This window comes from Bubalus bubalis, chromosome 4 (genome assembly GCF_019923935.1).
Source record: "Bubalus bubalis isolate 160015118507 breed Murrah chromosome 4, NDDB_SH_1, whole genome shotgun sequence".
Classification (NCBI taxonomy): domain Eukaryota; kingdom Metazoa; phylum Chordata; class Mammalia; order Artiodactyla; family Bovidae; genus Bubalus; species Bubalus bubalis.
In genome coordinates, this window is record NC_059160.1 from 161360689 (window position 1) to 161375255 (window position 14567).

General features: G+C 50.3%; 1 protein-coding gene across 1 annotated transcript; it reads left to right on the plus strand.

Annotated features, from left to right (window-relative positions):
- The first annotated feature begins 1845 nt into the window (after positions 1-1845).
- On the plus strand, positions 1846-13414 carry ZNF488 (zinc finger protein 488). Its single transcript, XM_006066796.4, has 3 exons — positions 1846-1959; positions 4368-4482; positions 9506-13414. The coding sequence occupies exon 3, from the start codon at positions 9655-9657 to the stop codon at positions 10627-10629; it is 975 nt and encodes a 324-aa protein (XP_006066858.3). The 5' UTR covers positions 1846-1959; positions 4368-4482; positions 9506-9654; the 3' UTR covers positions 10630-13414.
- The last annotated feature ends 1153 nt before the right edge of the window (positions 13415-14567 follow it).

Genomic DNA, 14567 nt, shown 5'->3' on the forward strand with positions numbered 1-14567 from the left:
ATCCTTAATGGGACTGCATTTAGATGCTGGGTGTTTAGGGAGGTGATTAAGGTTAAATAAAGTCTTAAGTGTTGGGCCTAAGTCTAGTATCCTCATAAGAAAAGGAAGAGACACCAGAGATGGGCCTCAAACAGTCACAGTGAAAAGGCAGTGTTTGGGACACAGAGGGAAGGTGGCTGCCTACAATTCAGGGAGGTTTCATAAAAAACTAGCCCTACTGACATCTTGATCTTGGACTTCCAGTCACTGTTTCTTGAAACTCTCTGCTTTCTTCTGGGTTCCGTTTCCTTCCTTCTGAAACACATTCTTTATAGTTCTTCCACCAAGGTTGTGAGGGTGTTCAACTTAGGCTCTGTACCCCTGAAAATATCTGTGTTGTGCTCACTCTTGAATAACAGTTGGGTCAGATACAGAATTCTAGGTGGACAGGTTATTTTCAAGGTTGTCCTAGAAGTCCTGTAATTCCACTAAGGTTGACTGAGCTGCACATTAGAGATTTGATTTCTCATGTCCATATTAATTAGTGGGCTCTCTTCACAGAAGGAAAGTTTTGCTTTGGGGGACCGTTACCAGAACTTTAATGTCTGTTCTGAATTTCACTTTGCCCACCTCAGACTCATCATAATTTTGTTCCTTTACAATCTTGCCTTGTGTAACAGATGCTCCCAAATCTTTGAGAAAAGCACAGAGCTTTGTCACCTTACGAACCCACACTCTCCTTTCAGGGGCATCCAGAACAGTTATTGAGTGACTGAAGGAAGGTTCCCCTTAGTCCCTCAAGGATTCTCTCTTCCCCTATCCAATCTGCTCTGCCCTTCTGCTGGGCTCAAACAATGTGACCCATACACCTGGATGCCCCTGCAACCATTCAGGTTATCTGAGACTCGACTCCCGTCTCCTCTCTCGCTCACTCCAGGGATATGGCCTATTTAGTCCACGATCTGGCATGAATGCAGTCACTTAGAAGGCATTTCCTCTCGTCCCCAACCCTTTAGGCCCTGGCCTCTCCCACCTTCCGCGAGTAATTAAGTTCCCTGACACCTGTGCATTCTGTGAAGTCACAGAACTCACCGTTATCTGGCAAAACGCTGCCATTTCAGAACTGAGGTGGCTCAGGAAAGGCTGAGAGGCCGAGGGTCAGCTCCAGGGAAGTCTGGGTGATTCTCGGGGAAGCCACAATATGGAGCTTGCACGGCCGCTCAGCCTGGAAGGGAAGGAGGGTCGATGACGCTGATGGGGGTCTCTGGGCAGCGCACGGAGGATCTGCAGCCGCAGGGCACGGACCATCTGTACTGAGTGTCTGTCGCCTGGGTCTCGGAGACCTAAGAGAGTAGAAGTCGCAGCACACAGATCAAGTACAGCCTCTGCCGTGGTCCAAGTGCCGCCTCCAAAGGCGAGCCCGCGCGCCAGGGCACCCTCCTCAGTCCTGAACTTGCGAGGCATGGGGCAAGACCTGAGCCAGCGGGGGCGGCCGGTCGAGATATGCGGAGCGGGGCTCGCGGGCGGGCCAGGCCCCGCCAAGAGGGCTAGGTGAAGGCGTGGGGTGCGGCGTCCGGATCTGCGGCGGGCGGTGCCGCGAGCGGGTCTCCTGCTGCTGCTGCTGCTAAGTTGCGTCAGTCGTGTCCGACCCCATGGACTGCAGCCCACCAGGCTCCTCCGCCCATGGGATTTTCCAGGCAAGAGGACTGGAGTGGGGTGTCATTGCCTTCTCCGAGCGGGTCTCCTAGGCGCCCCTTTCTGAGGGCTCAGCCCACTCGCAGGCCCTTCCCAGAAACCCTTCCCGCTACGCGCGGGGCGGGGCCGGGCCCGAGGCCCCGCCTCAGAGGCGGGGCAGTCCGGGAAGGCGGGGACCAGCCGGCCCCCAGGGCTCGCGCGCCAAGTTCCGAGCCGCGTGTGACGGCCCCGACCTGGAGGCGGCCGGGGCTGCCAGCGCGTCCCCAGCGCCGCGAGAGAGCCGAGGTGAGACGCGCTGCCCTGCCCCCGGGACGGGGCCACGAATGGGCGTGGGGGTCGGGAGTCATCTCATTTCTACTGGCCTTACCCCGGGGCAGGGTCTCAGCCCTGCCTTTAACTGCTCGGTTCTTCTCGCTGTCACCAGCCTTCTCCATCGCTCCTTTCTCCCCGCTCCCGTGCTGCCCCTCTCCCTGCCCTCTGCCTCTGTCTTTTGTCTCCTTGCTTCTCTCTGTATTTTTCTCTCATCTGTCTCACCTTTTCTTGTCCATCGTTGTTTTACCTGTGTGCCCCGTCCTTCCTTTTCTCTCTCCTTCTTTCTCTCTCTCCTCCTCCCTTCTTCCCCTTTTCCTTCCCCCATCAAGAATTCCACCTTGGATTTTTTTTTTTTTTCTCTCCTTGGTTGACTTTTTGTGCTGCAATTCTTTTAAGTCATCCCTTCCGCCATTCACCCATCCTCTGCCGCTCCGTTATTAGCCAGCGTTTGTTCTGGGTACTAGGGTAATAACGATGCATTTGTTCCAGATCGTTTCTCCAACTGATTATATCAAAGATCTAGGCATGTAACCTGTTCAGTGCCTGTTGTGGGAAAATACATAAAGGATCAAGTTATAAATCTCTGAGTTTTCAGGGTGAGCCGAAAGAAATACTTGGCTTTAGAAACAAGGCATTGATTGGATCCTTTTCTTGGTATTTGGCCTTTAGTAATAGACACAGACAGCACCAGGAAGCTAAATTTTGCAGGAACATTAAGGGAACATGGGGGCGCATGCCATGCTTCTGTGCAGGCAGTATTACGCCAGGTTGGTGGGGACGGCCAGGGTGGGGCTCAGAGAGCAGTTGTGGGAAGAAGGTAGGCCAGAGCTTTGCATGGGAACCACCTGGGTGAGAGTTGAAACAGGAAGTCAACTATAAATTTATAAAGTGTATACTTGTCAATGCTGGTGGTGTGCAGAAATTAGCTTTCAGAATTACTGTTGAATGATCCAGCCTTTTTATAACAATTGTTGTGACATTGGAGAGTAATGTTTTTGTGTACATGAGGTAAGACCACAGTAGAAAGATTTCATTCTCATATCCAAGTTACTAAGTGAAGTAATACAGAAAAACAAATCTGATTCATTTTTGAGAAATGAAGTAGAAAATATTATATAGCAAAGCAGTTTTTTGCTTCTTAAAAATTTAATCAGACATGATTTCATTATTTGATGGTATTTTTGTGGCATGTATAGCTATATGTTCAAACATGCACATACACATACTATATATATATATATATATATATATATAATTGTAAAAAGGAAACTTGTTTGGTTTTAAAGCTGCTAATTACTGCCCAACATTTGAGGCTTTTATTTTTCATAATTAATTTAACCTGCTCTTTGAATTTGTTATGATTTTTAGTGATAATTCAGCTTATTTAACTTTTGGCTGATATGCAAAAGGAAATTTGTCAGTAGATAAATCACACAGAATTGAACAAAAATTAAAAATGATGGAAGAAGATTTCAGTGTGTTTATTGAAAAAAAATTTTTTTTCTACTTTATGTCAAAGAACACTGGACACTTTCATAGGTATAAGCATGACACTTTGATTTGGGAGACTGTTTCCTGGACTGAAGAGTTAAATTGTCTTTTGCATCATTTAACCTTGACTTACCAGGTATTAGAATTTGGGGAGGGAGGCAGAAGGGATGCTTTTCCAATGATATAGGACTATCACGTCTGCTTTGATTAGCAGATTTCTTTTTCAAAAAACTTAAGAGATGACAACTTTTCTTTAAAACAGATGATCGCATAATTTTTTTTATTCTAGGCAAAATCTTGAGCTGCAGTGCTTTTGAATTTTTTTTCCTTCTCCAATAGATGGCATCTCTTCTTCTTTCTAGCCAATGATGTTCTTGTAGAGTCTGACTGTGCAGTCTGTTGTACAAACCATGGACTTTTCCTCTGAAGACTGCCACTGGAACTGGCCAAGCTGTGTTAGGACTGCAGCTGACCTCACAGTGGGCCTGGGAGCTGGCTACATCCTGGGAATCCTGCATTTGGTTTTGCTTGATCATAGCAGGCGTTGCTACTAGAGGGATGTAGGCATAACCGAATGTGGAGCCTTCGAGGGCTGGCTGGGAAGTCCTTCTCTTCTTTCCCACCTCGTGGCACCAGTAGCCAGCCTCTAGGAAGGCCTGGGCAACTCTGCAATTTTTCATTTTCTCAGTGTTCTTTGGCTAGAGGATGTCTAGAAAACATGTATGTTTCCCTTTTAGGAAAACCCAGCACCACACAATCCACATATAGAAGAGGTAGATAGATGATTATCCTCAGAAATCTTCCAAAAAAGTATGAGAAGCATCTCCAGAGTCTGAGGAAACCAAAGTCCTGGGGCCCAGAAGACTTTTTTCTGTTCTCATTTGTTTTAGCTGAAGAGGAAGCAGTGGAAAAAGGCCCTGTCGGCGGAGATGGTTTCACTGAATAAGACCTAGTTTCTGAGCTGCAACTTGGGACAATTGGAGGCTGGCTGGCTAGCTTGGGGTGGTGAGTATGTTCAGATATCAGTAACATGCTATCATTCAGTTGCTTGAGAAAGAGTTCTTTTTCCTGTAAATGGAGGGGGAAGGTGGAAACTGCCCAGGCCATTTGGTCCCTTATTAAACACTATTGTGTGCTGGTCCCTGGCAGGGAGGGGCATGAGTGGAGGGAAGGCAGCCCTGAGCTTGTCTTTAATCTTCAGAACTGGTATGATCATAAATTACTAGTATGATGATAAACCTGGGCTTCCCTGGTGGCTCAGACGGTGAAGAATCTGCCTGCAATGCAAGAGACCTGGGTTCGATCCCTGGGTTGGGAAGGTCCCCTGGAGAAGGAATGGCTACACACTCCAGTATTCTTGCCTGGAGAATTCCACAGACAGAGGAGCCTGACAGGCTACAGTATATAGGGTGGCAAAGAGCTGGACACGACTGAGGGACTAACATTTTCACTTTCACATTTATTGAGGCAGGCTCTTTAGCACTCTAGGTAAGTTAACCCATTTAATCCTCACAACCACCTCATGAAGTGGGCACTAAGGTGATCCATAGTGAGACAATAGAGGCAGGGAGAGGATCAGGACCTTGTCCAGGGTCAAGTGATTGGCAAGAGAAGGGCTGTATTTGACCCAGGCATTCTGACCCTAGAAACCCACACACTTACATTCTCTGTGAATGTGAGGCTGGAAGTTTCCTGGGACAGCCTGGTTAGAACCTTAACAGAAAGTTAGAATGTGGCCAGTGCTGCTCAGATAAAGGAATGATTGGAGTCTGCATCCAGTGCCCCAGCAGTAGGTAATAAACAGAGAAACAAGCGCTTTTACACTATGGGGCAGGTGAGGCTTCACCTCTCAGAAAACTTCATGTTTCGGTCAGTAGAATCCTGGTTGGTGGCCCAGAAGGACTGAGTCCTGAGGGAGAAGTATTCCCAGTGGGAGGGGAGGACAGACATGGTCAGACCAACTCTTGACTTGGGAGGCTCAGTTTCAGAAGTCTGCCCAGATCATTACTTCATCTGAAGGCTGGGAAAAGGTTGGAGAGTCTGAGGCTGAAGTCAGATGCTTCAACAGGAGACCACAAGTGTGTAAGTGTAGGTGTTAGGCGCTCAGTCATGCCCGGCCCTTTGTGACCCCATGGACTGCAGCCCACCAGGCTCCTCTGTCCGTGGGACTTTCCAGGCAAGGATACTGCAGTGGGTTGCCATTTCCTTCTCCAGGGGATCTTCCCGACCCAGGGATCAAGCCCGGGTCTCCTGCACTGCAGGCAGATTCTTTACCATCTGAGCCATGAGGGAAGCCAGCACTGAATGATGTCTGTATGGCTCAGAGGTTTGTCTTGCTGAGCTCAGACTGAAAGAACCAAGGAAGGCAAGAAGAGTCCCTTCTCAGGACACACACAGCAGAGTGACAAGGATGGGTAAATAGTGTCAGGGATCAAGAGCCCGGAATGGACTTAGGCTACTGAGGGGTGTGGAGGACAGCAAAGTTCCTTTAATACTGGATGGGAGGAAAAAATCAAGGGGTGCATAGATCCGCTTGCTGCCAGAACAGCTGGTGTCAGTGAAGGAGAAAGAGGAGGGAGCGGCTCTGCTTTGCTCAGCGATCGTCTGGACAGAAAGCCACCTTCCAGTTGCAAAGGGCATTGGTAGGTCCATGTAGGAAAGGGGGACAGAAGCAGCACTGAGCGGCTGTGCCTGTGGTCCCCTGACTCCGAACAAGCCACAACAGACTCATATCATTTTTCATTTGAAAGACTTCCTTCTGGTGATTGCCGCAGATGCAGTGGACCAAGGTTAGATGGGTCCCCAGAAGGAGTTTGGTAGGACATTCTTTGCACTTGCCTGAGTGACCTGACCTGGCGGTGCTGGTGCATGTGAGAGTGGTGACCCTCAGGGAGGGTGGACGGCATGCTAAGGTCTTCCATCAGTTCGGTACCTTGGTCTCCACCTTTCCTTCCTTCTCCTCCTTGTTCTCATTATCAGGAGTTGGATGATAACACTGAAGAGTGTTTCGGGTGGATTCAGTAGTTGACAGAATCCAGATCTAGAAGAGTCTCAAAAAGCCGGAGCAGCACAGGGTTTATTGATATGGCATCTGTAGGTTGTAGATGAACACATTTGGATTGAGACCTGCAACACTCCTCAGGCAGTTGTGAAAATGCCATGGCATAAGATGTGTTAAGCTCTTGGCATCTCTGGCACATACATTTATGTAGTCAATAAATGGTGAGATGTATACTTATATCATGAAGCATTCTGGTAGCAAACACTCCAGCCTGCAGGAAGACAGCATGTTTCAAATTTTGTAGCTGAGAAGGTCATCTCATCTATTGTTCAGAATACTGGAAGTTCTGTCAATGGGATCTGCATGGCTGTGGTTGAACAATGTTGTCCGAGCTGTGAGGGCAACGCAGTGGGGCTGTGTGCAGAGGGGTACAGGGGTGCAGCCAGACCTCGGTCAGCAAGGCAGCCTCCTGCCCAGCTGTGGGAAACATATCAGGTGGTTCTAAACTGTCATCTGGTAAACAGTGAGGAGCAGAGAGGGAGAGAGAGAAAAAGGGGGAGTTTGTGTGAGGGTGTATGTGCATTTGATTGTATAATAGTGTGTATGTGTTTGAGTGTATGTGAGTATGTACGTGAGAGTGAATACATGTGAGATTGTGGGTGTGTATGTATTGTGAATGCATGTGTATGTGAGGGTGTGAGTGTGCCTGGACGTGTGTGTGTGTGTCTTTGTGAGCTTATGGAAGCTCAGCAACAGGGCTTCGAGCAGACTGCTAGAGGGAGAAATGGCTTCATCCCAGCTGGAGTCACACATGGTTAGATCTGGAAAGGACTGTGGAGATAATTCAGTCCAGCCCCAGTTGATGGGAAATTGAAGCCAAGAGAGGTGAGAAGGACAGCTCAGGGTCACTCGGTGCAGTGACATGGCCATCTCTGCCTCTTCAAGTAACGTTGCTACTGCTACTGCTAAGTCACTTCAGTCGTGTCCGACTCTGTGCGACCCCATAGATGGCAGCCCCAGGCTCCGCCATCCCTGGGATTCTCCAGGCAAGAACACTGGAGTGGGTTGCCATTTCCTTCTCCAATACATAAAAGTGAAAAGTGAAAGTGAAGTCGCTCAGTTGTGTCCGACTCTTAGCGACCCCATGGACTGCAGCCTTCCAGGCTTATCCATCCATGGGATTTTCCAGGCAAAGTACTGGAGTGGGTTGCCATTGCCTTCTCCTTCAAGTAACATTGGCCGGCACTAATTCTGATGTCAATGGCATCCCCTTTGAGGACTCAGTTTGGAAAAGATATTGGAGAGGCTCAGCTCCCCCTGGTGGCCCATCTTGGAAGTCCTTTCAGGACGACCAAGCAGGAGACCGGAGTCACACTGGATGGGCTGAAGGGTAGGGCTGGCCTGTGTTTCCTCACGAACTGTTCAAATTTCACGGGTTAGACAAAGAGTCTGACTTTCTGATTGGGTAAAAGCTTGGGAGAAATTGGAGAGAAGGCAGGAAAAGGAAGCTTAACCCTTCTATACAACCCCCTTTGGTATTTGGGTCACATAGTTGGCTTGGTTGTTCATCAGGGGGGACTCTGGGAAGGCGACATGGCCAGTGCAGCCAAGCAGGCTTTGGGGGCACACACCTGGGTTTCAGTCCCAGCTGCGCCTTCTCTTTGCAGGGGACATTGGGCAGGATGTTTAGTACTGCAGGACCAGGGTCCTCTTCACTCATATGCCAAACACATGTCACAGACTTCTGTCACCAAGATAGTGATAAGGAGGGCAGGTATCTGTGAGGCCTTTTACAGGTGGAGCAGGAGGCAGGCCAAGAAGAAGAAGCAGCTGAGTTGAACCTAAATCATGTCCCTGTGAGGAAGGATCAGAGCTGCCTGCTCCTCACAGTCCTCCTGGGCTCAGGACACATATTTCTTAATGATAAAAGCTCAGAACACTCAGTGGAGTGTGGTCCAGCAAGCTGAGGAGACAGGCTGAAAAGACAGTGAAAGATGGGTCTGCAAGCTTCAAGAACTTCCTGGTGGGCCGATCAGGGAAGAAGAGGGATAAATGTCTCCCCAGCAGAGCTGATGGCTCCCTCTCCTTCCAGGCGCCATCACATACGGCCATTGTGTATCTCCCCTGCGCCATGAGCACCTTGAGGGCAAAGCAGAGGCTGATTCCCCTGTTAATGCCAAGTAGGTTGGCACAAGAAGACCTCTGGCAGTTGACAAGTGAGCAGAGGACAAGCAAGTGGATGAATGTGTGAAGAACAAGTGTAGTCAGGAGACTGGAGAGGGGAGACTCACGCTTGTTGCAGGGTCAGGGCCTGGTAGAAAGGTGGCTGCCCCCAGGCGTGGGAGCAGGGGTCAGGAACGGCCGCGCACCCGGCCTGCCTAGCCTGGGTGTTTATTGTCCAGCTTTTACCCTCTGGTCACCTGTGCTGCAGAGTTCCTGTCATCAAGTGCTTGAAATGTCCTGGCGTGTGTGATGATTTGGGAGAAAAATTAGCACACTAAGCAGCAAGGAACAAAAACTGCTGTATTTCAGGGTGCGGAGATGTTAGAGTGTCAGCCAAGTCGCGACTGACTGGTGGAAGCCTTGTGCCTCTGTTAACACAGCAGCTCCTGCCTGGATGCTGATAGATGCAGGGCAGTACTGAGTCTGGTCTCTGGGTGGCAGCATTGTGAGCTGTGGTCCTTCCTCTGGGTGAAAACGTGCTGCTCTGAGTCAGGGTGAGTGGCTGCATCTGCAGCAGTCAGGATGCTTTGGATGCAAAGGAGGAAAGCTATCTCTGGTCAAGTTAGCTGAGAAGATTAATTAGAAGGGTAGCTCGTCTAACATCACACAGCTGATGATTGGCAGAGTTTGGACTCACATGGACACTTGTCTGCCTTCAAATTCATGCTCTTATCAGCAATTGGCCCAAGATACTGAGGTCCCGGGTGAGGGGAGGAGTTCTGCAAGTTCCTACAGCCTGTTGCTATGATATGTCCCTGAGTGAAGAGCACATGTTTCATGGCCTGTTGCTTCCTCTCTCTGCAGAGCCCTGTCGTCCAAGTGTGCTGGTCCAGGCCCCAGGGGAGCCCTTCAATCTCACAGCCACTCCCCGGGCCAAGCCCTCCAGAAACTCCTGGGGCTGACAACTGCCAGAGGATCCACCTTACTCCGCAGGCTAAGGCTCTGTGGCCCCCATGGCTACTGGGAAGGGAGTTCTGTGGAGCCCGTCAGCTGAAAACAGACGGCGGCTTAGTGAATCTGAGCGGGGCTGGGGCCGGAAGCCAGTGCTGCTGGAGAAAACGAACTGCCTGGGCTCTGAGACTGCCCTGGGTGGCAGTAGCCAGGATGAGGCCTGTGCCGAGATGGTACTGTCAGTGGCCCCCGGCAAGCTCAGGCTGGGAAAGCTGAGGCCCCAAAAGACTTGGTGGAAACAGGGGCAGAGCGCCTTCACAGAGGTGCCTCAGCTCAAGAAGAGGCTTGGGGGCGGGCAGGCCCAGGGCAGGGAGCACAGTGGCCCTGTAGGCCAGCCTGGCCCCCAGCAGCTGACCCTCGATATCCCCAGGGACCTAACTGGCAGCACCTGCGTCTCTGTGTGGCCCAGTGGAGCCCGCAGGGAGCAGAGAAGTGCCTTCAGCAAGCCAGCCAGGGGTCCAGCAGGGAGACTGGGACCAGCCTGTGTCTTTCAGGCAGGTGAACCTGCAGATGCCCTGGGAGAGCTGCTGGGACTCATCAACACGGTTGATGTCACTTGCTGGGGTCGACTTTCCAACTCCAAGCTTTTGGTGGGTGATTTCTGGAACCTGCAAGCGGGGCCACCAAATGCTCCTCTCTGCGGCGCTTTCCCGGGCGCCCCCGCGCTGTGGCTCGAGCACAGCACAGTCCAGACGCCCACGCCCCCGTCGTCGTCCTCCACCAGCTCTTGGGCCCTGCTGCCCCCTACGCTCACCTCCCTGGGCCTGTCCACCCAGAACTGGTGCGCCAAGTGCCGCCTGTCCTTCCGCCTGACCTCCGACCTGGTCTTCCACATGAGATCCCACCACAAAAAGGAGCGTGCGGGGCCCGACCTGCATTCCAAGAGGCTGAGAGCAGAGGCCCTCACGTGCCCCATTTGCCACGAGTACTTCCGCGAGCGCCACCACCTCTCCCGGCACATGACTTCGCACAGTTAACAGGTGGTCTGGAGCAAGCGCTGGCCATGAGGCCAAGATGGCTCACAGGGCCATCCTCTGAAAAGGCTGGTCACAGCTGTCTGCAGGGCTGTCTCCTGGGGCATTTAGGATGAACAGCTCAGTCAGAATTGGAAAAAGACAACCAGCCCCCATATGTGTTTTAAAGGAAATAAAGTTGTGAAACAAGGCACTTGGCTAATCACAGGGTATGGTGAAGAAGAGGCACCAAGCAGTTCCGGCATTTTCAGGAGTGGGGGCTCTTCTCCTGTCAGCATAACTTCTGCTCCACATGGAAGCAAGTTTGGCACACCGCATGGGCTTTGGAGGCAGACAGATGTGATTGGAATCCTGGCCTTTCACATACTAGCCCTGAGCTTGGGCAGACTGCTCTGGCTGAGTCCCAGCATCCTTATCTGTAAAGTGGAGATGGTAGCACCTGTGTCTGAGGGATGTTGTCAGGATTATGTGGGAAGATGTGTGGGAAACGGCCAGCACGTGCCTGGCGGTATCATCACTAAGTAAAGAGTGCAATTGTCGTGGTCCAGATTAGTCAGCTGTTGTTAACTCACAGAATTGCAGTGGCGAGCAGTGCGGGTCCGGGTTTCTCAGTCCTGGGTCTGTGAGTTGGATGGGGTTGAGCCGGGCTTGCCTGATCTTGGTTCCAAATTGCTTTTTCTCTCAGGACTCATGGGCTACCACATTGTGCTTCTCTCATGGTTATGCCAAGAGCACAGAAGGATGAGTCCAAATACATACACACATTTCAAGCCTCTGCTTCAGTCACTTCCACTAACATCTGCTCGGCCAAAACAAGTTGATGGCCAAACCCAGAGTTAAGGGGTGAGATGTGCGTGGGGCCAGTAGGGAAGTCATGAGTGCGTGTCTAATCCTACAGGGGCTGGAGGAATTGGGACCAATGATTCAACCAACACCTGGTCCATGGTTATTCACATTCTGAATACGTGCAAATGGGAAAGTGAAACAACACTCCCCTCGTAGTTCTTGGAAAGTGACCATAAAACCTTAGGGCGTGAAGCACTGTGAGGGCGGGGAGAGCTGTGGATGCCATTTATCGTCTAATGCATGTTGTTTCAGCACCTGCTGTTCATCCACATTTGTCCTTATTCCTAATGATGCAAAATTCAGATCATAAACTCTGCTGAAACACAGGCTAGTTTGTGAAAGCCATTTGTTGGAATTTCTTTCAAAGTGCAGTTTTTTAAATTGGTTTCTACTTCACGTTCAAGATTTGCTCATTTGACCTGCAGACCTCAGTTACAGAATTCAGCCTTGTGGATAGAAAAGAGCTGGTGGGGGTCTCAGCCGGCCGCCATCCATCTAAACACCCCCAGACTCCACCTCTCTCCGTCGCCACGTCTGGCTCCCGCCTTGTCCGAGGCAGCTGCTTGTCCCTCCTGCCCACCCTGCCCCATCCCCCTCTCTCCCACTCTCCCCACTTCCTACCTACCGTCCCATCCACTCTCCATAGCCACCCATATATTCATCCATTTCTTGGCCTCCCTGGGTATCTGGGCTGGGTCAGATTGTGTGCCAGGCCCTGGTGGGGCCACAATGAGTTCAACCCATGGGTAGGGGTGGGGGTACCCCTACCCTGAGGGGTGGAGGTGTAAGCTGAGCTGCAGAGTCCAGCAAGAGCTGGTGATTCAGAAAGGGCAGGAAATGCTAGGGAGAAGGTGGTCCTGAGATACAGGTGTCTGAGGCTGCTGCAAGGCACAGATGGGCAGACAGAGAGAGGATGCGACTCTTGGAGATGCAATGGTGGGAAGGATTGAAGGAAAGGAGTTTGAGCCATGGAGGGCTGGCTCCGAGAAGCCCTTCCAGGGGCCTCTGGCTGCAACAGGTAAAGTGGGCTGGAGGAGCGAAGATGTACCTCCTGAACCATTTCCTCTCCATCTGGAAGGAAGAAGCAGGGTTCCCTAGAGGCACCAAGGAAGCACCCCTGTTTCTACAGAGAGGCTTGGAGTCCAGGAGCCCTGCAGGCTGAGTCCCTTTGGAAACTGCATGGAGCTAGAATTTGCCCACAGGGAGGTTCTGCCCAGAAGGAGACTGAAGCTCTGGGGAGTCTCCCTCCCCTACTGTCCCAAGCGGGGCAGGGAAGGACACCTCACGTGGTTGGAACCTGAGACTCCACATCGCGCAGCAACATACATTATGCCATTTAATTTGCATGATATGCCCTGGAGATAGACACTTAATTCCCATTTTACAGCAGAAGAAACTGAACTCCAAGAGGCCAGCTGATTTTCCTAAGACTATGGGTTCCAGAGAAGCAGTGCGAGAATAAGAACCTAGACTGCCCCACTGTGCTCACATCCTTCCCAGCCTGCCACGTGTCTGCTCAGCCCAGCGGGGCCGTGTAGCATTGTGGACAGTTGAAAAACTGGGACTTAGGACCAGGCATCGACTCCCTGTCTAAAAATTCAACTTGCACACTGCCCTCCCCAACATTTTCCGTTGCCCTTCTCTTGAGGATTTTCATTCTCTTGCATACTGTTTTTACTGAATTATCTGGTTTATTGTATCTCCCATCACTAGAATGTAAGGAATTTTTGCTGTGTTGTTCACTGCTATGTCCCCAGCAACTAGAACAATGGAGGCCAAAGCAAGTGTTCAACAGACCTCTAGAAGGAATGAGTAAGATGCCTGGTCTGGCCTCACCCCTGACAAACCAGCTTCTCACAAGGGTTTTGACATCTGTTAAACTGCATGCACAGTTGTCTTCCTCTGGCTTGTTGGATTATTCCATAATTTCTTGGAAATCAGTTTGACAGGTATAAGTACACTAAAATAAAAAAAAATTATAAATAGAAATTTAGAATTGTAAGGGATTCTGCATTTCTGGTCCATCACCTCACTTTATAGCAATGAGGTCCACCAAGAGCTGACGTGCAAAGCGATGCAGGGACAGGAGGTGGTGAGGTCAAGGCTAGGACCCTGTAGATGTCTAGACCACTGTGTCTTCCCTGGCCCACCCATACTCCTCTGGGAAACTTGGCTATGGTTGCAAACAGAACGCTTACTAATAGTGACCACATCACTCGTAAGCGAGAGAAACATTTTGAAAAAAAATTAATAATTTAATGAAGAAGCACAAGAAAACATCCCCCAACTTAACTTTTTAAGACAGAGTTCATTGTGGTAAAAATTGATGCAAATGCAGGTCGTTTTGCTGACATTCAGATCGACAGACTCCAAGATGACTCATGGAGGTGATGCCTTACGGTTTATTAATGTGGCATTTCCTCCTTGTCCCTAGGCTGGGTTCCCAAAGTCCCCATGGCGGTTGAAGACTGTCTCACCCCTTTTCTCTCCCACCCTCCTGTATCTGCCGGAGAGCAGTCACTTTTAATCACAACTTTGCCCACACTCTCTCTGCCACCTTCCATCCCGGTTAAGAGTTGGCGGGTGAAGTTGCCACAAAACATCACATCAGCAGGTATGAATTTTACTTGACAATTCTGGAGTTAGAACTGCCACATTCCTTAAATTCTCTTTATATAATTCAATCTGTTCTTCACCCCAATCCTGTTCTGGTAGTGTAGGCTGGCTGTCTTTTTAAAATCCCTGCCCTGTCTCTCCAGTTTACAGAAGGTTCCCCAGCACCTCACGCCTGAGAATACCCTCTCAGCATCAAACAGCCTCCCCGAGCTGTGTTGGCGTCTTTGCCTCTGTCCTCCAGTGTGCTGTGGACCTTCTCCCTGGATCTCAGCCCGGGTGGTTTTCTGGCAATGCCAGCATTAGGCAGGTAATGCAGGAACCACTGAGCCGATAAACAAAGTCTTGGGTTCCTTTCTGGACAATGGAAGGGAAAATACCTATCGTGGCTGGAAAAAAATAGCAAATTATGTTTTAATACGTGATCTCCCAAGTAGCAGCCATTCAATTAGGGTTTTTAAAAGTCCCCCAAGTGTGCTAAT